Source organism: Priceomyces carsonii, assembly GCF_900007245.1.
Source record: "Priceomyces carsonii strain CBS4050 genome assembly, scaffold: Debaryomyces_carsonii_scaffold_5, whole genome shotgun sequence".
Taxonomy (NCBI): domain Eukaryota; kingdom Fungi; phylum Ascomycota; class Pichiomycetes; order Serinales; family Debaryomycetaceae; genus Priceomyces; species Priceomyces carsonii.
The window spans coordinates 628,661-652,710 of NW_026946678.1; the positions used below are offsets into that span (position 1 = coordinate 628,661).

At 37.6% G+C, this 24,050-nt stretch overlaps 15 protein-coding genes across 15 annotated transcripts; 5 read left to right on the forward strand and 10 right to left on the reverse strand.

The window, feature by feature from the left end:
• Positions 1-160: 160 nt before the first annotated feature.
• Positions 161-595, forward strand: RPS12 (40S ribosomal protein eS12; the record flags this gene model as incomplete). The annotated part of the gene is made up of 1 exon (XM_062954658.1): positions 161-595. The coding sequence occupies one exon, from the start codon at positions 161-163 to the stop codon at positions 593-595; it is 435 nt and encodes a 144-aa protein (XP_062811339.1).
• Positions 596-799: 204 nt separating this feature from the next.
• On the forward strand, positions 800-2,203 carry PRCAT00004650001 (uncharacterized protein; the record flags this gene model as incomplete). Its single annotated transcript, XM_062954659.1, has 2 exons — positions 800-852; positions 916-2,203. The coding sequence occupies 2 exons, from the start codon at positions 800-802 to the stop codon at positions 2,201-2,203; spliced, it is 1,341 nt and encodes a 446-aa protein (XP_062811340.1).
• Positions 2,204-2,482: 279 nt separating this feature from the next.
• On the reverse strand, positions 2,483-2,815 carry PRCAT00004651001 (cornichon family protein; the record flags this gene model as incomplete). The annotated part of the gene is made up of 1 exon (XM_062954660.1): positions 2,483-2,815. The coding sequence occupies one exon, from the start codon at positions 2,813-2,815 to the stop codon at positions 2,483-2,485; it is 333 nt and encodes a 110-aa protein (XP_062811341.1).
• Positions 2,816-3,214: 399 nt separating this feature from the next.
• On the reverse strand, positions 3,215-3,961 carry PRCAT00004652001 (uncharacterized protein; the record flags this gene model as incomplete). Its single annotated transcript, XM_062954661.1, has 1 exon — positions 3,215-3,961. The coding sequence occupies one exon, from the start codon at positions 3,959-3,961 to the stop codon at positions 3,215-3,217; it is 747 nt and encodes a 248-aa protein (XP_062811342.1).
• A 150-nt stretch (positions 3,962-4,111) lies between these two features.
• On the reverse strand, positions 4,112-8,092 carry PRCAT00004653001 (uncharacterized protein; the record flags this gene model as incomplete). The annotated part of the gene is made up of 1 exon (XM_062954662.1): positions 4,112-8,092. One exon carries the CDS (start codon positions 8,090-8,092, stop codon positions 4,112-4,114), a length of 3,981 nt encoding a protein of 1,326 aa, XP_062811343.1.
• A 716-nt stretch (positions 8,093-8,808) lies between these two features.
• PRCAT00004654001 (uncharacterized protein) lies at positions 8,809-10,746 on the forward strand (the record flags this gene model as incomplete). Its single annotated transcript, XM_062954663.1, has 1 exon — positions 8,809-10,746. The coding sequence occupies one exon, from the start codon at positions 8,809-8,811 to the stop codon at positions 10,744-10,746; it is 1,938 nt and encodes a 645-aa protein (XP_062811344.1).
• A 443-nt stretch (positions 10,747-11,189) lies between these two features.
• HHT1 (Hht1p) lies at positions 11,190-11,600 on the reverse strand (the record flags this gene model as incomplete). The annotated part of the gene is made up of 1 exon (XM_062954664.1): positions 11,190-11,600. One exon carries the CDS (start codon positions 11,598-11,600, stop codon positions 11,190-11,192), a length of 411 nt encoding a protein of 136 aa, XP_062811345.1.
• Positions 11,601-12,201: 601 nt separating this feature from the next.
• Positions 12,202-12,828, reverse strand: FESUR1 (Fesur1p; the record flags this gene model as incomplete). Its single annotated transcript, XM_062954666.1, has 1 exon — positions 12,202-12,828. The coding sequence occupies one exon, from the start codon at positions 12,826-12,828 to the stop codon at positions 12,202-12,204; it is 627 nt and encodes a 208-aa protein (XP_062811346.1).
• A 335-nt stretch (positions 12,829-13,163) lies between these two features.
• Positions 13,164-13,460, reverse strand: PRCAT00004657001 (uncharacterized protein; the record flags this gene model as incomplete). Its single annotated transcript, XM_062954667.1, has 1 exon — positions 13,164-13,460. One exon carries the CDS (start codon positions 13,458-13,460, stop codon positions 13,164-13,166), a length of 297 nt encoding a protein of 98 aa, XP_062811347.1.
• A 239-nt stretch (positions 13,461-13,699) lies between these two features.
• Positions 13,700-14,326, forward strand: YSA1 (ADP-ribose diphosphatase; the record flags this gene model as incomplete). Its single annotated transcript, XM_062954668.1, has 1 exon — positions 13,700-14,326. The coding sequence occupies one exon, from the start codon at positions 13,700-13,702 to the stop codon at positions 14,324-14,326; it is 627 nt and encodes a 208-aa protein (XP_062811348.1).
• A 225-nt stretch (positions 14,327-14,551) lies between these two features.
• On the forward strand, positions 14,552-16,372 carry PRCAT00004659001 (uncharacterized protein; the record flags this gene model as incomplete). The annotated part of the gene is made up of 1 exon (XM_062954669.1): positions 14,552-16,372. The coding sequence occupies one exon, from the start codon at positions 14,552-14,554 to the stop codon at positions 16,370-16,372; it is 1,821 nt and encodes a 606-aa protein (XP_062811349.1).
• A 79-nt stretch (positions 16,373-16,451) lies between these two features.
• Positions 16,452-18,539, reverse strand: SSN6 (transcription regulator; the record flags this gene model as incomplete). Its single annotated transcript, XM_062954670.1, has 1 exon — positions 16,452-18,539. The coding sequence occupies one exon, from the start codon at positions 18,537-18,539 to the stop codon at positions 16,452-16,454; it is 2,088 nt and encodes a 695-aa protein (XP_062811350.1).
• Positions 18,540-19,396: 857 nt separating this feature from the next.
• POS5 (NADH kinase) lies at positions 19,397-20,653 on the reverse strand (the record flags this gene model as incomplete). The annotated part of the gene is made up of 1 exon (XM_062954671.1): positions 19,397-20,653. The coding sequence occupies one exon, from the start codon at positions 20,651-20,653 to the stop codon at positions 19,397-19,399; it is 1,257 nt and encodes a 418-aa protein (XP_062811351.1).
• Positions 20,654-21,065: 412 nt separating this feature from the next.
• On the reverse strand, positions 21,066-22,511 carry RPD31 (histone deacetylase; the record flags this gene model as incomplete). The annotated part of the gene is made up of 1 exon (XM_062954672.1): positions 21,066-22,511. One exon carries the CDS (start codon positions 22,509-22,511, stop codon positions 21,066-21,068), a length of 1,446 nt encoding a protein of 481 aa, XP_062811352.1.
• A 357-nt stretch (positions 22,512-22,868) lies between these two features.
• On the reverse strand, positions 22,869-24,023 carry PRCAT00004663001 (palmitoyltransferase; the record flags this gene model as incomplete). The annotated part of the gene is made up of 1 exon (XM_062954673.1): positions 22,869-24,023. The coding sequence occupies one exon, from the start codon at positions 24,021-24,023 to the stop codon at positions 22,869-22,871; it is 1,155 nt and encodes a 384-aa protein (XP_062811353.1).
• Between the last annotated feature and the right edge of the window lie 27 nt (positions 24,024-24,050).

Consider the following 24,050-nt stretch of genomic DNA (forward strand, 5'->3'; position numbering starts at 1 on the left):
TTAGGGCACAACACCTTTTTTTAAATTTTTTTTTCCTTCATCCAAAATCTGTCCGAGACAGTAAAGCTTCCGTGAAAAATTTAAAGATATATTCTCTTCTTTATTTCACACAAGTTAGTACTGAGCAGGGTATATATACTGTCGAAGAAGTCTAATAAAAATGTCTGACATTGAGCAAGAACAAGTCGTTGAAGAAGTTGTTATTGAACAACAAGAGGGTGGTGCTATCTCCATTGAAGATGCTTTGAAGGTTGTATTGAGAACATCTTTAGTCCATGATGGTTTAGCTAGAGGCTTAAGAGAAGCTTCTAAGGCTCTCTCTAGAAGAGAGGCACAGTTGTGTGTCTTATGTGACTCTGTCACTGAAGAATCAATTGTAAAGTTGGTCGAAGCTTTATGCAATGAGCCAGAAGAGAAAATTCCTTTGATCAAGGTTTCTGATGCTAAGCAATTAGGTGAATGGGCCGGTCTTTGCCAATTGGACAGAGAAGGTAATGCTAGAAAGGTTGTTGGTGCCTCTTGTGTTGTTGTCAAGAACTGGGGTAACGACTCTGACGAGAGAAATATTTTGTTAGAACACTTTTCTCAACAGTAAGCCAGTATATCACTATTTCGAGGGACTTGAGCTTAGTTTAGACTCTGATCAATTTCTTCTGACTTTTATAAGTAAGTAGTGAGTCATGTATAATAACATTAATTATTTGGCTGAATATTTTGACTGTAGATGTTTCTTTTTCTCTCTTGTCGCGTTTCATAGATCAAAAGCAGGCCATAACAAAAGAATACAAGATAGTTCTTTATGAATTCTTTAGAAAGGTTGGCCAAAATAGAGGCCAGAAAGCGTGGTTCTGGGTAAGCATTTTGAAAATCAACATACATCAAACGACATCTCAAAATTCTAACATTAGACAATAGCAGAAGAAATGTAAAGACGTCAGATTTTAGTATATCTTCTACGAGTGAAAATAGAAAAAGAAGAAGTTTACTTAATAGCCTCGAGTCCCAGTTAATCAAAAAGGAAGATACACAGCTTTTGGTTAGGTCTGATAGGCGTAAGTCTTCACAAATTAGAACATCACTTAATGAAGCTGATTTATATACAACAAGCAGGTACCAGTCACTACAAGGAGAAGCTCTGAAGGCGTACACTGATTTAAATTCAAAGGACAATGGCAATGCTTCTCATTTTAGTGAAGATTTGACTGGTAATGATTATGAATATAATGAATTTGATGATAATATGGAATATGAAGAGTTTGACTCAAATGTTTCGCGTAAGACTTCCAAAAGCTCACAAGCAAAGACCCCTCTTGGCAATTCTAAAGGTCTGACGTCCAAGCGACTAAAAAGTGCATCAGCCATTTCTGAAAAAAAGACCCGTAATCGGTCACGAAGAAAGTCAAAAAGTACCAAGGATCTCTCTGAACACTATGCCAATCCTGGTAATCATGAAGATAAAATTTACAAGATAAGAAAGAATGCGAGGCCCCCACAGACAATATTTCACCATGAGAAAGCTCTAGGAGATTCCACTGATAGTAGTAACAATTCATCGCGAAAATACCCCACAGAAAAGGCTATCGATTGTCTACTGTTATTGAAGACGAAGTCTTCTGAAAGACAAAAACCTATGACGATAGATATAGAGAGAATTATCATAGATTCAAAGAAAGATAGGAGATTCAAAATCAATACATATGATGTTCTAAAGCATTTGGTTAAAAACTATCAGCCATTAAAGCTTCAGTCCCTGGCAGTCAATGAAAATACAATACAAGAAGAGTTTAAAACTCACGTTTTGAGTCATATTGAGCATTTAGCTGATATGCATTTTAGCATTAAAGATATATCTGAGAAAATATCTGAGATACAGAGAATGAAGCTTGAATATAGAACAAATATTTATAAGATCAGAGAAGATCATAACAATGTGGGAACTAATCTCAGTCGATTGCGCAAGGAATATTCGCTTGAGGTCGATAACTACAATAAGAATAATTCGTTGTGTGATAAATTTGAAAGTGTTAATCGAAGCGTAAATCATAGCAATAGTAATGACATGTGTAACGACATTCATAGCTCTGTTAATGAAAAATTGAGACTGTTTTCAAAACTTGCTCACTCACTGCATGGGATTTGCCAAAAGCTCAGTTTTATAAATGACGAATTAATCAATTTTGAAGGTAACTACAACAAGATTTAGATTACAGTTAATTTATTTAGAATACATAGGAACAGTAACGAATTTGACTAATGATGACAAGTCTGAAGCAGCAGTATGAGATGGAAGAATAATGGCAAAAGGAAAAAAATTAAAAGAAAAAAAATAAAGACTAAAAATTTAAATATCAGTAACATACGTTAATCTAGCACATCGATGTATGGAAATCTCAAATGAATGAAAATATTCATATTGAAATGGGCAGTGCCATGATTCACTTGCATAGCGCAAATTCGAAGAGATGGGGCAACATCGCATCGTTTAACTTTCATCAGCGACCAACGCCATAATCATTCTAAACAAGTAAAAGAAGAACATCAACAAATGGAACCCTAATTTAATAAAAGATTCTTTTTTATGCTTGGATAAGGTTCTAAAAATCTCAGTTGCATCTAATAAATGGTTTCTGTTTAAGAACTTGTTTACATTGTAGGCTAACAATGGCAAGTTCAACAATAAGGGAAACCAATAGCCATTGACTAAGAACAAGGTTGTAAGAAAGCCATGAATAGCAGCTTCTGGAATGAACCATGGATTCAACTTGTTACATAATTCAATTGGATTGATATAATCACATTCCAAATCAGAATACATAATCGTAAAAAAAACTTGTGCAAACAAGTTAACAAGATTCACAATCACAGCTAAAATAAATAGCCTATATATTCTTCAAGTTAGCTTCCATAATCCTGATATAAACAAAAAAATAAGCATATGACATCAATACGACCTCCAAGGCAATCTTTGAAAATTATACACTAACCATGTATTCCATTTGCCTTAATAAAGAGAGAATCCAATTCGATGACGTATGATTAAATCTCAAGTACTTACCAACTCTCACCAGTCATTTTATGAACCAATTAATATTTATATAGCAATTTAATGATTAATTCTACAGCAGATTCACTATGGATCGCTAGATATGATGCCTTTTTTGTAGGGAAAAATTAAGTAATGTCGATTACCAAATTAGGCAATGTACATGATAATTTACTTTTCTATACATTTCCAAGTTAGAGTATCATTAATGTGAATCGATGAGTTCAACACATAGTCAGAATCTGCGGGAAATAGCTCCATGTCACCATATTGAATCAAAGGAACAGTTTGATGCGTTGAAGAGTTAAAAAAAGATCTTATAACATGCAAGGGCATTTTCAGATTGTGTTTATCATGTAAGATCCCTTGGGTCCAGTTGCCTAATTTAATGACCTTCCCTTCATATCTGTCAGAGGAGACTTTTAATACTGTAACATCAAATTCTTCTGGGGGACATTTCTCTTTTACTTCTATCGTTGGTGTATGTTGATTTGGATCCAACGAACGCCAGATTTCAACGTAGTCTTGTTTCAAGCTAGACGCTGGATTAATCATCAGCCCTGTTTCAATTCTGTCCCCTGATTCGGTTTTCAGAGAGAAGTCTCCAATGTCAGGTTCTCCAACTGCTTCGTGCAAGGGTATATGTAACTTGATTGATTTTGAAATAACCTGTGAGTCCACATCGTGCAAAAATTTAATCTTATTGGTACCATATATAGGCTCCTCTACCCCTGACATACACCATTGAAACAAATCGTCAAGGAAAACATTTGTGTCTTGGGATAGATATGGATACCTGTTTTTGTATATTCTGACATCAACAAAATGATTTTGAGGAGAAGTAAAAACCATCGTTTTTGTTTCTTCTTCGGGTACCTCTGGTGGCCATTCTATGCAAATTCTCCTTGAGAGACTCATAGTATATATACGTAACTCAACTTCTTCTGATTAATTCATTTGAATATTCGAAGTATATCTTCTTATGCAAAAAGCGCGAGCAGCTTAAACTTCTCGGCTTTTGTTTATTCTATTATTTAAATATACAGTATTGACCAACAAAAATGCAAGTTAATTATAAGAGTGCATTTCTTTCAGATTAAGTCGGGCTTTTAGGGCCACTCTCTTCTCTTTCGTGATAATCCCTCCATCAAACCTCTTTAAACTGATAAAGAAATTTACTATCAACGTTTCATAGTCGAGTCTCTTTCTAATTCGTTTACTGCTTCGTTGCTTTGCCAAATCTGCAAAAAATTGTGCATCTCTACTAATCCAGTTGTCCGAGCTTTTACTGAGTGATTGATAATGAATTCCGAAACTTTCAATATCATCCAATGACTCCAAATGTATTGGACTGGCATCAGTATTTTGTATATTTGTCAAATCCAACTCTTGTGGATTGAAGACGTATGGATAAAGTTCAATGGTGCAAGGATTTAGCCTTACATCTAACACTTTTAACGATTGCCTAGAGCCAAGGAGGCCTGTAACGATAATTTCTGTCTTTGAAATATTATTACTCACTAAATGCAACTTCTTAATGTTTTTCAACTTCGATAGACCATTAATATTACGCAATGCATTAAAATTCAAATTTAAATCCCTTACATTTGGAAAAATGTTTGCAAATGATTCAGGAATCAGACTTAAACTCATAGCAGCTAAAGAAAGATGCGTCAAATTGAGAAAAGGTTTCATTTGTATATCTTTAACCAAATCATCTAGATATTGTGGAAAGTTAATTTGGTAATTACCTGATAGATCTAACGTTTGAATGTCACGAGCACCTTCAAAAACATTTCCTATAACTTGAAAGCTTAGCTGTGACTTACAGGACACTTCATCTAAATTTTTTAACTTCTTAATATCAGTCACCACGTTCAATGAATTTCCGTCGATCCTCAAAACTCTTAAGTAAGGATAAGATTCTAAATTTAGTTTCTTTAAATTATTGAACTTCAAAAGAATTTTCTTGAGATGTTGATGCTTCATCTTGCATGATAAGTTAGTCAAGTGATTCTCGTTTAAATTTAATATTCTTAAATTTGTCAAGTACTCTAGACCCCGAACCTCCTGAAGACTATTTTCAGATAAATTCAACTCTTCCAATTTAATCAAATTGAATTGCTTAAAGTCAAGTTCTCCCATTAAGTCATTTCCTGAAACATTGAGCCTAACGAGGTTATGTAAGTTTTTAATCCCATTTATCGACGTTAAACTATTAGTAGACAAGTTTAGTTCACTCAAGTGTATGTTTCGGTCAAGTCCAGACAAGTTGGTCAACGAGTTCAGGGATACGTCTAACACCTGTAAGTCACGATACTTCGCAAAAGATGTAATGTTCTCAACGCAATTATTCGACAAATTAAGGTTCATAACAGCGAGTGGTAGCCCATCCAAGTATTTGATGTGGTTCGCAGAAAGGTCAACATCAGAGAGATTAGGCAACAATTTATCTAAATCGTTCACACTGTCTATAGAGCAATTCGACAATGAGACCTTATGGATTTGCTTCCAATCAATACCTTCATTTGTTTTCTCCGATAAAACATCAGTTATGACTGAGACCAATTTTCTTTGTGTTTGAGAAAATGTAACATCATTTAGTTGCGAAATTTGGGTTACGTTACCATTGATATAACCTCGATTTCTTGAATTATCTGCTTGAGTGGGGATCTGAAAGGAGACTTCCGCTTTGTTGCTGTTTCTATTTCGTTGCTCGTTACTCATCGCATCATATGAAGTCAGCTCTCTTTTCTTTTCGCTCGGCAGCAAAGAAAATGACTGTTCATTTGAATCCACTATTAAATCATCGATGGAATCTAAACTTCCACCAGGAGAATTTTCTTTGTCATTAAAAATCCAGCGTTGATTCTTTGTATCTAGAACCATATTTTCGTATTCTGTAGGCAAATGCAGATCAGGTTTCACATGGCCACGAGCGGTTTTACTACCTCTATTTGACTCTCTCATAGCATTTTGCTGCGAAGTTTGGCGCTCTGATAATAGCTTTAATTGAGACGCTTTCTTCCATCTAATAAAGTCCTGAATTTCACTATAATCTTCACGGGTTAAGTCTGCCTGGTCAATAGAAACTTCATGAGGTTCATTTTGCTCTATTGATACATCGGCTTTACGGTTTCCATGTTTTGCCTCATGTTGGCCCAAAGTACTTAACTTCTCATTTACGTCTTTCATTAGCTTTTCAAGCTCGTCAAGGCGAGAGTTAATCCGATCATAGTCATTATTGGTAGATTGGTATTGGTGCCCATCTTTATTTTGCTCTGGAATACTCAGGTCAAAATGTGAATTAACCTTACCCAGAGTATTATCTTCATCGGAAAATTCGTCATACGTATAGGAACTCTCGTGATCACGTAATTGATCATTTAAGGGTTCACTGGGACCATCTTGTGCCAGCACTATACTATTTGTTTTGGAAGAATTCTCAAAGGTGTATCCGTTGGAATCAGTTTGCAGCATTTCATGTTGTTTTCTTGCTTGTGACGTTGAAGAATCCCGTTCTAAGTAGTCGCTTGAAAATGAGTATTGGTTTTCAAAATACTCATTATGCGGCTCCCTGTACTGCTTCTCGGCTATTGGGGTAGATGTAGCAGTTGAGAGTGTCTTGGCTCTGTTTTCGTATTCGTTTTCAGCTTTATTTATATATCCCCTCTTCTGGATATTCTTGAATATATTATTTGCGTTCTGCAAAAACTGTTGTTCGGTGTAAGATCCTGATTGTGTAAAGTTTTTTATTTTTAGCTTCACTTCAGGAGGTTTGGGAACCTCGATATTCCTTTTGTTTTCGTCAGTCTTTTGTTCAGATTCTTTGATGTTGGAGGATTTGTTGTTCATTTTGAATAGGAGATCATTCAATTTTTCCTTCGTAAAAGTATTGTACTTATCACCAAATAGTTTTAATGGAGATTCAGGCTCACCAGAAGCCCCTGCAAGCTTTTCCTGATCCATTTCCCTCTGAAAATGCGACAATTGTGTTAATTGGTTCTGAATTCCTTGAGTATGTGAAACCGTACCAAAAGGAGTCGATAGGGTAGAAGATAGTGAATGATTTTCAGAAGCGTCTTTATTTTGAGGAGCTTCGTCATCTTCTCGTTCATTATTTTCCAAAAATATGTTTTGAAGATTGAATTGAGGTCTTTTATTAGACTGAAACTCATTTTTAGCTTTCTTCCACATAGGAGTACGAACACCAGTGTTTGAGTTATGCACTATTGTATTGGTTGAAGGGATCTTGAAATTTGAAGAGTTATCTTGGTTACTACTTTTTGATTTAAAAACTCTGACTGAAGAGCCGAATTCGGAATCGGCGCCAAGGATCTCATGCTCAACACCTTCCTCTCTATTAGATGGCATCCACTTTTCATTCAATTCTGGTGGCATCCAGTCTGGAGTCGTATTAAATTGCTCAAGTCGACCTTGCAGCTCATGTGAACGATCTGAAGAAAGATGAGATGCACCACGATTGACATCTTCATCTTCATCTTCGAGGACTGTTGAAGTTTTCTCATCAAATTTTCTTATCACCTCAGCCCCTAAAGATGCTTTTGTTTTAGCATTAGGATGCGACTTATATTTGAAAGTATTTGGAATTGAATTGGTCACAGAATAAGTGTTTGCCAGATCGAGACCACTTACTTCTACCTCGAAGTTTCTATTAGGCAAATATTTCAACTTGTCCTGATAGCTATGTTTTCGTAAATGTAGACTGGGTTGGCTTGGTTTTGCCATGTCGGCGGCAACTTCATCTTCACTCTCGTCTACGCGCTGATCTAATGTTGCAACTTCATTTTTCAGCGGCTCTTCGCTGATGGAGTTTAACCTCTGACTGGCTTTTCGCATTATGGATCCACCATTATACTCTGCCGTAGGGTTAACAATAGAACCCTCATCTTGGGTTGAGGTTTGGGCGGTAGAAGTACTTCTGTTGTCAATGTGGTCACTTAGCTCTGTCTCTCTTATAAAGCGCCTTATATTTGTGGCAGTAGAGCTTTGGGTGGATGTAGCATCCAGTACCACCCTCGTACCCATATTTTACGGATATTGGTTCAAAAAATACCGTTTTAAAGGAAGACTATAATATTGTATTTCTCTGTGTAGAGTTCACTAGATCTATTTTCAATGTAAACAAAGACCTGTAACTTACCCTCACTTCTTAACCTGTAAAAATGTCAACTTTTAGCAGTTAACTACATAAACACCTGATCATTTACGCTTGCTTAGAAAATGCAGGTTTAGTCAATTCAGAGCAGGATCAATACTTCTGTTCTTTGAACTTCGTAACATCGAACGTCTTTCATATTAACGTACAACTTTGCATATTATCTGCGGGCTTGATCTTGCTGAAGAAGCTCAACTGTTCCTTATTATTGTTTGTCCTTATTACTGGTTTCAATTGCCATATAGATTAGTTTACAAATCGAAATTATCAGCAGAAGTTGTTAATACAACTTATCAAGTATATTCATAAAATTGTGTGGTTTTAGGTAACTTAGAATAAGGTTTGTGTCTTTTTTAAATATTTGAACCAGATTGTGTTTTTAAAGTTACTTCTATTTGTTCAGCTTGCCGTTAAATTAGATTACACTTAGATCTGACGATTTAGTGTCTACTGGTATATCTATCAATTATTCAGCATAATTTACTTTGTGGTTTCAATTGCATCTGGTTCCATTGTTCTAAGATTTTATTATTGCATACATAAGTGATTCATCTTGCTAAAAGCATAGGCTTGGAATAATACAGATATGTCGTATCTACAGGGCGAGTTCACCAAAGAAAGTGCCGACGACTACGAATCGAAGGATAACAGCTTGTCACAGACTTCTTCAAGAGCTCCAATTATTACCACTGCTACTATTTCAAGTACAGCTAGCCATCAACATCAGCAAGAGCAGGAGATGTTGTCTGGTTTTACTATTCCGAAACCACCCGTGTCTACCCAACAGTCAAGCGCTGCTGCTGAGAAGGACAACGGAAATGGAGCGCCATCAGGTCAAAGCGATGCTCCAAGAACCTTGTGGATGGGTGATTTAGATCCATGGCTTGATGAAAACGGTATCGCCGACTTGTGGTGGCAGGTCTTAAAGAAAAAGGTCACTGTTAAAATATTCAAGCCGAAAAGCTTGAAACCTGATATGAACTATCAAGGCTTAAGTCACTCTGGTTACTGCTTTGTTGAGTTTGAGAGTTTTGAAGATGCACAGCAGGCTCTAGCTTTAAATGGCCAATTGTTGCCAGATATCGCTATGCCTTCGCAGCAACAATTTCCAAATAATCCTGATAATCAAAAGAAGTATTTTAGGCTTAACTGGGCTAGTGGAGCCACTTTAAGTGCTCCTATTGTTCAGACCCCCGAGTATTCCTTATTCGTAGGAGATTTATCGGCCTCGACTACTGAGGCTCATTTGTTGGCATTCTTTCAAGAGAACTTTCCAACATCAATAAAGACAGTACGAGTGATGACAGATCCTGTATCAGGAAAATCAAGATGTTTCGGATTTGTGCGTTTCACGGACGAACTGGAGAGACAAAGGGCGTTAGTAGAAATGAATGGTGCATGGTTTGGTGGACGACCATTAAGAGTAGCGCTAGCTACTCCTAGAAACAACAAACCAAGATATTCAAACCAAGGAAATGTTAATTACTATACACCTGATCAGGGACAGCATCCAGATCTTCTATATCTCCCTCATCCACCTCCAGGAATGGGCTCTCCGTACGGTTTTTATGGTAGCCCTCAGATGCCTCTACCAATGGGCATACCCTCGAATGATTTGCAAGGTTCTGAAAAAAACATTGATTCACCAATGAAGCTTAATATGGGAATGCACCCTCTTCAAGGGCAGGCATACGTAGACCCAAATAATACGACTGTATTTGTCGGTGGCTTATCGTCTGAAGTGACTGAGCAAACTTTGTTCACTCTCTTCAAGCCATTTGGTATTATCCAACAAATCAAAATTCCGCCTGGAAAAAACTGCGGCTTCATTAAGTATTCCAATCGAGAAGAAGCAGAGGAAGCTATTGCTGCGATGCAAGGTTTTATTATAGGGGGCAACAGAGTCAGATTAAGCTGGGGAAGAGTATCAGTTAATAACAGAAAATATCAACAGCAACAGCAGGCTGCACAGGCTGCACAGCTTCAAGCTGCTGCTGCTGTGCTTTCAATGGGATTAGATCCAGCTCTCGCTGCTGCTGGTGCATATCCTCCTTTGCCAGGTCAGCTTGGAGGTATGCATCACATGGGCCTTCCACCATCTTATCCCCCTACAGGTGTTCCTTCTAATGACGATAAAGATCCTGAGAGCGTATCAAGCGAGGGTCTTAAATTCAATGAGGACATGAATCCCATGGCTCCTCAGTTTTACATGCCTATACACCCGCAAGAATATGGACTCTCATCGCCAGATGACTTGTCCAATGCGATAGGTAATATGAGCATCAACGATGTGTCTAGAGGTAATGGGGAACTTTTACCTCGTGCTCCACCCGACAACTATGTAAATCCAGGTCTCTTTGTTCCCCCGATGTTCAACGGTCATTTCCCACAAGATATGAGATTCCAGCAGTTTATTCCACAGCAAGAAATGCTGCCAGGTGAACCTATAAGAGAAGAAGGTGCAAAGAATTATACAAGTGAAGGCGAAGAAAAAGACAGCGAGGAGAGGAGTGATAAAAGGTGATTTTATAACCAAAAGTTTGCTTAAGAATTTTATTATCAATTCAACATATCTATTTTTTTAACCAATTTTTTTATGACAATTGTTCTACTTTCGTATACTAGGTCCCTGGCGCCGTCATGATATCATATAAATAACGTCGATGGATGTCCAGTCGTTTGCAACATATCGGACCCCTTATTGGGAGAGGTGGTGTTTGGCCTTGTCCTTAAAAGAAGAGCATACAGAGCTTAATAGTATATTTCATTTCGTAGCTCAATATATGAATTACATCTCAAGACCACAAAGAAAAGGAGTCTAGGGTATACGTCACAGTATGCTTACTACATGACTTCATAAAAACAATACCAACAAAAGATTTATTGCTGAATCAACAGAAGAGAAAAAAAGATATAAACATTAACAATTGTTGTAGTTCCCACCAGTTATCATTAAACATGAAAAACTCAAGATCTTTCACCTCTCAACCTTCTAGCTAATTGGATGTCCTTCTTTTGAATAGTAACCCTCTTAGCATGAATAGCACATAAGTTAGTATCTTCAAAAAGGGAAACTAAGTATGCTTCAACGGCTTCTTGTAAAGCACCGATAGCGGAAGATTGAAATCTTAAATCAGACTTGAAGTCTTGAGCAATTTCTCTAACCAACCTTTGGAAAGGCAACTTTCTGATCAACAATTCAGTGGACTTCTGAAACCTTCTAATCTCTCTCAAAGCCACGGTACCTGGCTTATATCTGTGTGGTTTCTTGACACCACCACTGACTGGGGCGGACTTTCTGGCGGCCTTGGACGCCAACTGTTTTCTTGGTGCTTTACCACCAGTGGACTTTCTAGCTGTTTGCTTTGTTCTTGCCATTTTATCACTCTAACTTTAGTATATACTATTAATTAGGTATAAAGAAGCTAAATAAAAAAATTAAAAAATAAGCAACCGGTATATGTAATTAAGGGTTAAAATTTAGAAACAGGGGATGGCGATGTATCCCAAATTGCCTCCCAAGCCGAATTAAACATGACGCAAAATCCATTTAATTGCGCAAAAAAAAAGTCACCTTTCTCAACGAACAAAAAAAAAGTTGTATTGTCCAATCATATTAGAGTATAGCAGTATTCTCTTGGACGCTCCTTAGATTCTGTCAAGCTATATGCACGCAGAATAATCTTTGGATCATAAAGTTATATGCCAGACAAGAATCTCTCATGTCTAATTCATTAGAGTTTTTGTTAATGGTGAATAGTGGAACTATCTTTGGCATGAAACCATCTTCGCATAGATCCAGCATGACGTCTGAGACATACCATCTTCATTCATCATTAGAGGTTCGCTTCTCTAGCGCACTCGTAAATCCAACTTCCATAGAGATTTCTTTAAACTTTACATGATATCCTTTATAAATCGTTTATTATGTTTCTGTAGTCTACAACTATGAAATGCAATGCGAATAATGGAAACTAGTTTAGTTTCTGTACCATAATCTTGTAATTCTTGTCTGCATCATCTTCTTCTGTAATTGGAAGACCCCATACATCAAGGCCTCGGCAGTTGGAGGGCAACCTGGGACGTATACATCAACTGGAACTATCCTATCACACCCACGAAGAGTTGAATAGGAATAATGGTAATAGCCTCCTCCGTTTGCACAAGAACCCATAGATATGACCCATTTTGGATCGGCCATTTGATCGTAAACTTGTCTTAAAGCTGGTGCCATTTTATTCGTAACAGTTCCTGCAACAATCATGATATCTGATTGACGAGGAGATGCTCTGAAAATGATACCCAATCTATCTTGATCATATCTTGGGGTCGAAACATGCATCATTTCTACTGCGCAACATGCCAAACCAAAAGTGACTGGCCAAAAGGATGATTTTCGAGCCCAGTTTGCAATCGCATCCAACGAAGTCAAGGCATAATCAACTGGAGATGAAGCAGTCTTTTGTGACATTAATGTAAAGTCTGTTTCTAATTTTCTTGGTGTTAAATCCTTAGATGACACTGAACGAACACCTTGTAATGAAACCAAACCAAGAGGCTGACGTTTCACGACGCTTAAAATAGATCTTCCTCCTAATGAATACATGATCTTAGCAGGTCGATTTCAGTATTGAATTATATTATTAAAAAGAGTAAATGCTCAATAACGCTAATTCAATTTTCTTACGCTAGATTTCAAATCAGCAACATTTTAAAGATAGTGATTGGTTACGACATTATGTTGCGCGACATCCAAATTGCGACATGTTCTTATAAAGTTGTTGATACTACCTAACATTTTAGAATAGAGACAGCAGACTAGACTGCTTATACTGAGTAGCCAACCACCACTCCTCCTGGATGTTCTTTGAATATTTAAATGTGTATTTAATTTTCATTATACATTTTCAATTATGAAGCAATATAATGAGTTTATTTAGTTTATTGTACAGCATCATTTAAGTAGTCTTTAATCCTATCCATAATGTCTTCCTTTACCTTAGCTGGAACCATTTCTTCCGCCTTTGGTTTAACAAAAGCAAATAATTGGTCAAACTTCACCTCCCCAGAATTTGACTGCAATTCACGAGTAGCCAAACGGCTAACTTTATCAAACCATCCCGATTCATACAACTGTAGTTTTAACTGCTTGTTTATTATATCATAATTTCCTGAGGTTACTAAGTGTTCTTGAATTTGCGACTTTATTTGGTCAAGTTCTTCTTGTTGACGAGTCATGCTGAGCAATCATAAAAAAAGCAAAAAAAATTTGAAACTAGAATTCCCTCTGCTCACTGGAAGTCTGAATCCCTCACGAGAAAAACTGACTCCAAAACCTACTAATGTTAAAATATGCAAAGACAAGGTTTATAGGAAATAATTTGATTTTTAGTCTAAAATTGAGAACTTATCGTCCAATTTGCCTGCACAATTTTACATCAATTAGAACAAAATCCATAGTTAGACAATTAGCTAAAATGGGTTATCTGACGAAAGGAAGTCCCTATGATGCAAAAGTTGTTTCGATAGAACATTTGCCTCAAGGCAAATGGATTCAGACTCGCAAAATCAACTACCAAGATCCTACAGGGAAGAATAGAGAGTGGGAAATGGCTGTAAGAACAACTAGAACCGATACCACGAATGTCGATGCAGTCGCTATCTTTTCGGTCTTATGTCACCCTGATAAGCCTAAAGAAGTTGTCTTAGAGAAGCAATTCAGGCCCCCTACTGAGAAGGTTATAGTGGAATTGCCAGCTGGTTTGGTTGATCCAAATGAATCAATTGCCACTACAGCTATAAGAGAGTTGAGAGAGGAAACTGGTTATCACGGTGTGTTTAAGAGGCAGTCAACTCTCATGTTTAACGATCCAGGGCTTTCCAATGCTAATATGGTTGTAGCTTTCGTTGACGTTGACCTTAAAGACCATGCGAATATTGATCCAAAACCAGAATTAGAAGAGGGGGAGTTCATTGAGACGTTTTCATTACCTTTGGACAATTTGTTGGAAGAGTTAGAGGACCTTCTGAAGAAGGAAGGTTGTGTTGTTGATGCTAGGTTATATCATTTAGCAATCGGATTAGATGTTGCGAAAAGGCTCTAATGAGCTCTGAAAACATATGGTAATATGATATCGTACTTATATCATTGAATGGCTACTAAATGTATACAAAGTAGCCTTATGTATCTAGATACAAATTTTTAGTGCCCAGTGTAAATTCTACGCTAAAATACTAGGCACTGCACTATGTAAATCAGACAAAAACACTAGTGATATATTACAATTTACGGAAGGATTCGTATTCTTTTTAGCTAATGCAATAAAAATATGACGAATGAAGGTGAGATATGTAGCTTCTGCTTGGGAGGAAATACTGATGTTCCTCCCTTTGGTACCAGTAAAGATGCGGAAGCTTTGATTCATCCATGTTCTACATGTTCACTTGTGGCGCATAAGAAATGTCTATTGGACTGGTTCAATTCATTACCGTCAGATAAACTTCATATCGTTGATTCTCAATCTTTAGATGGTGTTGAGTCTATAAGACGACCTAGAAGTGACAACGGGAATGATAATACGGACTTAGATCAAGCAGCAAATGAAACCAGAATTCATATCAATATATCGGCGCATCTGTTAAACAATTTAATTGCATCATTGACTACTGGGATCGGAAGTAATACTACCCCTATTCCATCATCTAGTAGGCATGGAGATGAATCAGATAATCTGAGAAGCATTGTCACATTCTTTTTAGCCCCCTGTCCGCAATGCAAAGAGGATATTGTATTTAGCATGAGATCATCTACCTCCCTTGCATTTAACTCGGCTGTCAAAAATCTATTAGCAAGGAGCATTCAGTACGGGGGGCTCTTCCTTGGATTTACCTCTGCCATAACTGGTATCGTGTCGATGGGCTACATTGGACTTACAACTTGCGGATTGAAAATGATGGATTGCCTAATTCCTGGGCCATTGTTAGTCAAAATGTTGACTCGGAAGTCAGGGAGGTATTCGCCCTCCAATTATTCAACTCTTTCACAAATTCTACTTGGCAATGTGAATAGTTATTCTATTGATAACTTAGAGCAAGCACTTTTAAAGGGATTGATTGACCCTTTAAAATTCTCCAGAATCCCAGTTTTACCGCTTGTTCTCTATCGAATGAGATCCTCGTCCATCACATCGTGTATTTTTGGTAGCTCGAAAGATACCGTCTTAAATAACTGGCTAACGGAGTTTATGATTAGTGGTTATATATCGTCGTTGGGGAATCACGAACTACTTAAGGGTGTGTTCAAGAATTTCAGATTTATAATTAGGAGAATTCTTCAAGATCCAAAGTCAATTAATCAGGGCTTTCCCTTACTCGAAAATATTGATTTGTTGAGAGCAAATAATATAATATCAATGTTGGTTCCTATCAGATGGGCATATGATTTACTTTCGCGTCTTATTCTTAATCGAACACATTTTAAGATAGTCATGAAAATACGACCCAGGGAGATTGCCAACAGTGTCAGTCCTAATGAGTTAGATTGTATGGAAGATCTAGGTGCCCAGCTCGGTACGTTGGAACTTGAATATAGGGCCTTAAAGCTGGCTGTTTACAGAAAGATTGAATCGCAGTATAAGTCTACACATTCTTTACCTTTGATTACTTCGATTCATAAACTCTTGACGAAAGGCTTCTTATTATCTAGGATATGCATTGGCAGAAATTATTTGTATTCTTTCTTGAAATTGAAATTGCTCTTGTGGCTACATGAGACTAAAGCGTGCCTCAAAAAAGATTACTCAAGTTCTTTGATGTCTAATTCGATTACCATAAGAGCTCTTACAACAGTTTTGTGGCCATTTGTGAGTTCTAAGGTTGGCAGTATAACCCTTGACTTGGCCCTTAAGTACAGCGGATTATTTAACAGTGTCCCAAAAGAGAAGGTGACTCTTTTATGTAACGCTATAAGCTTGGTGGCTGTAGTCTTAGCCAAAGATATTTTTAATTTGTATTTATGTGACAGGAAAGCTAAGCAGCTTTCTCAAATGCGCATCGTGTGCGTCGATCCGAAGAATGATGAAAGTTCAAGCGAACCAAGAAACGAGAATCATAGTGCAAATTTTCCAGGTCACTATCCAAATAATGATTAAGCAAATACTAGCTGATAAAATATTGATTTTTATTAAAAAAATTTACAAACTTGAATATTTACTTACTAGTAGAAAAAGTTCAATCGTCGTCGTAATTTTCATCTTCATCGACTTTCCTCAATGGAGGCTCTAAGGGCTCTGTGGTCTTTTTTTCTTCTGATTCTTCAGTCTTGTCCACCCCTTTTTCTTCCTTTAACTCAGCTCCTTTGTCCTCGGTTATCTTCGAGACTGAGTCAGAGTTCAGCTGTGGCTTCGGTTCAACTTTGTTATTACCTTGCGGTTGTTCTTTCTGCTCTTGTGCATTTTGTGTTTTTTGTGTTTTTTCATCTTCTAGAACCTTGGGTGAAACTGTACCTTTTTTTAAAGTCTTCGAATCTTTTTTATCCTCCAAATCATGTTTACCATTCGTTTGCTTATGTAACGAAGTCAAAGACTTATTATTCACATCACCCTGCAGCTTATCCTTGTATTCTTTCGAATGCTCCTTTTTTCCTTCTTTTGGAACCACTGTCGTTTGCGTCGTCTCAGAGCCAGATAATTTCTTAAGTGTCTTCTTCGAAGCAATCGGTTCTTTGTGATTCAGCATCGGCGAGACAGGTGGCTTGAAAGTCAGTGGTGGGAGATTGGTTGTCGATGGCTGATGTAACAAGGGACTGATCTGCGGCACAGCTGTCATCTGAGGAACTTGTACAGGGGGTGCAGCCGTTGGGATATTAAGACCGGGTTGCTGAGGAGGAAGTTGAACTGGCTGTGGCAAAGAGGGGGGAGCAAGATGATGAGGCGGTTGTTGACCAGTAACAATCTGAGGCTGTTGGGGACTTTGGGTACTTTCTAAAACCATTCCTTGTGGTAACTTAGGTTGTTGAGATACTGGAGGAGGTTTTGGAGGGTGCGTATTACCCTCTTGTTGGTATTTTATGAGCTGATCCAAACGTGCTTTAATATGGGGGTTCTCTGGGTCAAGTCTTTCCGCTTGCCTGTATGCATCCAAAGCATCACTGATTTGGTTATTGCAGGTCTCGTACAAGGTTCCAAGGTCATACCAAACTTCACTGATATATGGATTTAGTCTAATTGCTCTTGTATAAGCATCCAACGCATCTCGGTATTGGGAAATTTGGTAATATAAAACCCCAATTGAGCACCAAAAAGTAGGATTTCTTGAGTCCCTATTAACGGCTTGTTGGAATGCCTCATAAGCAGCATTGAAATCACCTCTGATCATATGAACTCTGCCAAGGTAATACCACGAGTGAGCATCCGACAGATCAATCTCTAAGGATTGTGTCAAATACTTCAAAGCAACGTTGAGATCTTGAACAAAAGGCGGATTACTAGAATTCAGAGACGAAGATGCAGATATGTCCGCTTGGGAATAAAGACACCCTAACTGCTGCAATACCTTTGCATGTTGTGGATTTACTTGCAAGACTTTCTCATATGCTTCTTTAGCGCCATATCCATCTTTTTGTTGCTCCAAAACAGATCCGATTTGAAACCACACATCAGGTTGAGTCAATGGGTGGGGAGGATTGTTTAAAATATATTGAAAACATTCCAACGCATTTTGTAACTTACCCTGATGTTTGTAAATAATACCTAGCCTAAAATAAATCTCATTCGACTTTTCAAAATTTGGATCCAACTCCAAAACTCTAACGAAGGCCTCTTCAGCATATTCCAAAGACCCATATCTATCGTATAAGATACCAATTCCATGCCAAAGCTTCGGCACATTTGGATTATCCAAATAATACAATGCTCTTTGGTAAGCAGCATAAGCTCTTTGCAAGTCATCCAACATCAAGTAGCAATGGCCCAACAAACCCCAAGTCTCACCGTTTTCAGGATTATAATTTAAAGCCTGTTCATATAATTCCGCAGCTTTAAAAAAAACATCTTTCGAGCGATAAATATTTGCTAAGCTTGTAAGTGCATCTGGGTTATTCGGTGAATGTCTCAATGCAGCATCATATGATGCCAAGGCTTTTTCTAAGTCTCCAAGGCTCTCTGCTAAGGAACCAATTGCTAACCATGTAGCTGCTGTTGTCTCATTCAAAACGCTAGAAGGATTGGTTTCTGGAATTCCTGTATGATTCGTTATAGTACCATTCATTTGCTTATGGGAATTGTTCATGGCCATTTGTACTGGTAAACCGGTAGCCATTTTTAATATTTTCAATCACTAACTGTAGTTATTTAGAAACGTTAGTATGAATATCCCGACTCAGTAAATCAATTTAAGGATGTATATCTACTTCTTTTTGAGCCGTGAATTTAGTGCAAGTATCTTAGTATTCTATCCTATTCAATGTTTTTGATATAGTCCCCTCACGTTCTTTCAAAATGTTTTAAGCACTAATGAATAATCAGCTGCTCTGCAATAAAAAAAAATATATTTTCAATACCTAGATATGACACTTCTCAAAATATTTAGCTAGACACTGTTTCTGCTGAACACCTAACGTTGAGTTATTTAAAAATCGTTGCGACCGTCAAATTATGCTCACATTTTTTTTTTTTCGTTCGCTTGTACGTTGTATTTAACTAAAGTCGTAATCGCCGCGAAGCTGACAGAAAGGAAAAAAAGTCTCTCCAGACATGCACCCCCTGTTGTGAATTCGAGATGCGATTCTCAGCTCAAACGATCGTGGCTAATGGGGGTGCAGTGTCGAAAAGGGGCGCCACCCGATAAATGAAACGCCCTATCGTCAGTCTTAATGATCACCAAGCAAGCAAACTATCATTAAGAGTACAGTATATGGGGGGTGGGAAAACTCGTAAACCGTATAATTACATGGAGATTTGACATGCAGAATGTGGTGGAAAGTACGGGTGACCATTTTGTGATCTTTAATACAAGTGGGGATATTATTAAAAGTTACTAGACCTGTATGTATCTCATATGTATCTATATTTTGTATCTATATTTAAAGGATGAATGTGCAGGTAAGAAGTCTGGTGACTTTACTTTATCTATAATAAATCCGAGACATGCGTCACACAGCATATTCAAGAATAACCTTAGAATCTTCTTTTCATGTATTTAAAGGATGAATTGAAGCCTAGGAGTTCATTTATATCCTTAGTCCAATCATTTTGGCTACGCGCAATGCACAATATACCATTTCGGCTGGTGCTCTTTTGGACACCCAGGATTTGCGACTTCTCTTCAGAAGAAGAAGGACTACTCAGAGAAGATAGTCCGCCGTCTTCGCTACTTACATGCAATTCGTCACCAGGCTCCATATCTTTTTGGAAGACACCATCAACGTTTAATTTTATCGACAGGCAGCGATTAGAATCTGACAAGCGAATCATTATTTGAGATCTTGATGGTATAATCAAGGGCCGAAATGATAAAGATCTAGGGCATATGGGGGTCATCAACAAGCACGGAATCAGGGGATGTGTAATTGATCCTCCAGCACTTAGAGAGTAGGCTGTAGAACCAGTGGGTGTAGAAATCACCATACCATCTGCGGTAGATGTAGTAAGGAACTCATTGTCGATGAATACGTCAAAGGAAGCAAGGTTTCCTTGTCCACCTCTGTGTATGGATACATCGTTCAATGCATGCTTCATTATTTGTGCACCGCCTGTAGTCTGAGCTGTGGAAACAGGATTCTTCCTGAACACATGACATTCTAGTCTACTTCTGTATAATGCCTGTGCCCTAGATTCGTATACCATTTTAAAGGCATCTTGAAAAGTCTTGAAATCAAAAGGAAGCAAGAATCCTAAAGTTCCCAACGCAAAGCTTAGTACGGGAGGTACATTGACATTCAGAAATGCTCCCACGGCTCGAAGAATTGTTCCATCACCACCCAACGTGACGATTAAATCAGTCTTATTCACGATTAATTCAAAGGAGCCGGTATACATAGTTAATTTCAGCTTCAAGTCCTTATGAATCTCCCTCAATCTACCTACATTCTTTTCCTCCGTAATTTCTTTAGCAACGTCTTCGCTAACAATCATATTTACGGCTGGATATTCATGATGAATATGGTACATAAATTCAATCATGGCTTTCCTCACTCTTTCACTTCGGGGCTTCTTGACAATATATATATTCTGTAAGGGTGATTTCCATAATAAGCCAAATAATGTTGACAGAGGCGAATGTAATAGCTCAGGAAATGAGCTATTGCGCAAGTTTTTGCATGATTTAACTTCCATAATTTCATTTGAAATACTTATGAAACGCTGAAACGTATAAGTTTGATATCGGACGTGGAGCCCATATTTTCTAGAAGCAGTGCCTAATGTTTTAAACATCTGTATCTGTATTAAATTTTGACAAAAAGTCGACAAAAGACGAGCCCCGCTATTATAAATGATAGGAAACTAATTGGTAATCCTTTCTATTCCTGTTTTTTGCTTCGATTCTTAGATTTTTCAGGTGGCACTTATAAATACCGCCCAAAGCTTAAGAGCGAACTTTCAAGTATGCTAATCGCCCTTGAAATCTAATTGTTGAGCCAAGTCTCTCAATTTAGATTAACGTTTAAGTTTTGCTAAAGCCCCTCCTATTCATGACAATTTTAAATCAGGTGATTAAATTACTCTGAGATGAGTCAAAGAGTCTGTTTTCTAACGAGTAAAATTACGACTATTTAAAATAAACATCTTATACGTCTAAATACTTTTATTTCAGCCTTAGTGAAATCTCCACTAGTTCCCAGCTTAATTAACTAGAATCTTGATTCAAATCATCAATTTCTTTCATTTCTTGGTCTGTTAAAGGGTTATTTCCATTTGACTGTGAGTCTGGTTCCGAATGTGAACTTGCACCATTATTATGTATGTTCCTTTCTCCATGATCTTTCTCATCATCATCGTAGAATTCATTGTCGGGCTCAATTAGCTCATCGCGAGCCTGTTGTGATCCTCCTTTAGTATCTATTGCAGCGGGTGTATCCTCTTCCTCATCTCCCAAATCTTCTGGGTCATTCGGAACGTGGTTCATTTGAACCGAAGGAGCATGCTTAGTATTTTCTAAATTAGATATTATACTCATTAAAATTTTATTCAAAAATTCTGGCGAGTTTGCATTGTACATATTAGATGGCCTAACGTCTAATTTGTAATCTGGACCATAATATTCGTAATATTCGTTGTATGGGAGTTCTGAAGGTAGTATTACATTATTTAATAAACCTGACTCGAATGCCCACGTACGAGCAACGTTTCTCATAGTGTAACCACCTCCACCGACGACCATCATTGGGATATTAAAAGATCTAACAAAATTAACACAATTTGCGTGTCCTCTCATAGATAAATTGAAGCATCCTAGCCTATCACCACTTAAAGAGTCTCCACCACATTGCAAAACTATAGCAGATGGTTGATACCATTCCACGATTTTAGATATTAATGGCTCGAAAATCGATTTGTACGTAGCATCATCAATACCGTCCCTCAATGGAACATTCACCGCATGGTATTTACCCTTGGAAACACCAATATCTCTTAATTCTCCGGTACCCGGGAAAAACTCTCCATATTTATGGAACGAGCAGGTCATAACCCTATCGGTGGTATAAAATGCTTCCTCAACCCCATCACCGTGGTGAACATCAATGTCGATATACAAAACTCTCGGATGGTATCTGAGTAGCTCTATAATACCTAAAACAATATCATTTAAATAACAAAATCCCGAGGCTTCAGATTTCTTCGCATGATGTAATCCACCGGCATAATTTATAGCGACATCACATTTTCCCCTGTTCAACCTAGCAGCTCCTTCCATCGATCCACCGCCTGAAATCCCACAGTATTCAAATAAACCATCAAAAACTGGACAATCATCTCCCACGTTAAATTTTATTTGTTCTTTGGAAAACATGTCTAAATTATCAGGGTTCACTCGACTCAAGAAGTCAATATATTCATCAGTATGAAATTGGCACATTTCCTGTTTTGTTGCCGGCTTGGCACGATAAATCTCCATTTTCTTGTATAATCCATAGTTCATGATAAGTGAATGTGCCATTCTTATTCTGTGAGGCTTCATAGGGTGCCCAGCACCGTAGGCATAGTTACCGACATCAGCATCATAAAAGTAAGCAACTCGCTTTTTCTGGGTGGGATCAACTTTAAAGTCGTCGAAGGGTAATTGAACATACATTTTGAAATGTTTTTTTGAAATTTCTTTCCAGGAGACCTTAGTTCACTTTCGTTAGTTAATCCTAACAATAAAGTCCTTAAATTCGAAAACTGAAAAAAAAAACTTCAAGGAGCAAGTCGAAGGACTCTTAAACTATTACCTTATCCGTGACTCGAGTCTGATCGCAAAACTTAGAGAAAGCGTTAAGCGTGTCTACAAACTGTGAAAAGGTCTGAGGTCTGAGGTCTGAACACTTAGAAAATAGGCGGATATTCGAAGTTACCCGCTTTTGTGTTATTTACAGGATATGTAACAATCCTAAGATATATCAATTAAATATGCTTACTAGTCTACGCTCCTAAAGAGAACTATTGATATTCACATTAATTCTCTTTCATCTTTCACTCTCTTTTGATAATCTGCTAGCTGCTGATTTAGTCGAGCTTGTAACTCCATACTATGCAACCACTTGTCATACAGAGCTTGATTTACATCAAAGTTGATGCCATTGTTTGTACCCATCAGAAACCTTCTATCTGTCACTGTACATGGAATTAAACACTCGTACCATCTAGAACCCATTATGCTCTTCCAATTTTTCTTGTATCCTAAATCGAACACATGTTCGAGTCTTTTCTGCTTCCCATGACTATCGAATTCGTATTTAAAGTTTGAGCCATTGTCGCCATCCTTAAACCAGGTCCTTTCCTGAAATTCTATGGTTGTCAAATTTTTTAGCACGGCCCAGCACAGGAAACCAAAAAAAGCACCAAGCGTAACAAAGAAGGCAATGCTCAAAACAAACTCCAAAACAATATTGACCGATAGAAAGCTGTTTTGAAACTCTTGTCCCATAAAGAACTTCCATAGCACGGAAAGGGATACAATAAATAAGAAACCGGTATAAAGAGTAATGTATCCAAGGAACTGTACAAAGAATTTCTGATTGTAAAACCCAATGCATATAGCAAACCAGGGACAGTGATGATCCATTCTTAAAACACATTTACCACACTTAGAGCAATGATGACACCGATCTGGTTTCCAAGTATAGCATTTATTACAGTATCGAAATCCACTCTCTGGATTAGCAAAATGAAATGTTAATTCCTTAGGGGGACGAGATGCTTTGGGTAATGTTCCACGAGATAGCAAAGAAGAGCTTGCTCCTTCATGATCATAAGGGTTATCTGACTTGTATCTCGAAGACATTGAAGGGTTCATTTCCTCTATTCTTAGTTCTTCGAAATCCTTCGAAGATCCGGAATCGGCGACAATTACCATAACATAAGTATACATGCAAAGAAAACATAATAAAGCCCCAATTGTTGCTGTAAATAGTCCGAGCATCTTTTCACTATATTGGATTGAAATGACCTCATATGCAATTTTATAAATCAATACGTAAATGGACCATGCTAAGGTTGACGTATAAAACGCCCTAGGGAAGAAACAGGTGAATTTCTGATATATTTCATAGACAGACAACCTCTGTGGCCATCGAATCCCGATGATTTTAGGGATGGTTACCATTATACTTCTATAAAAAACCGCAAAATA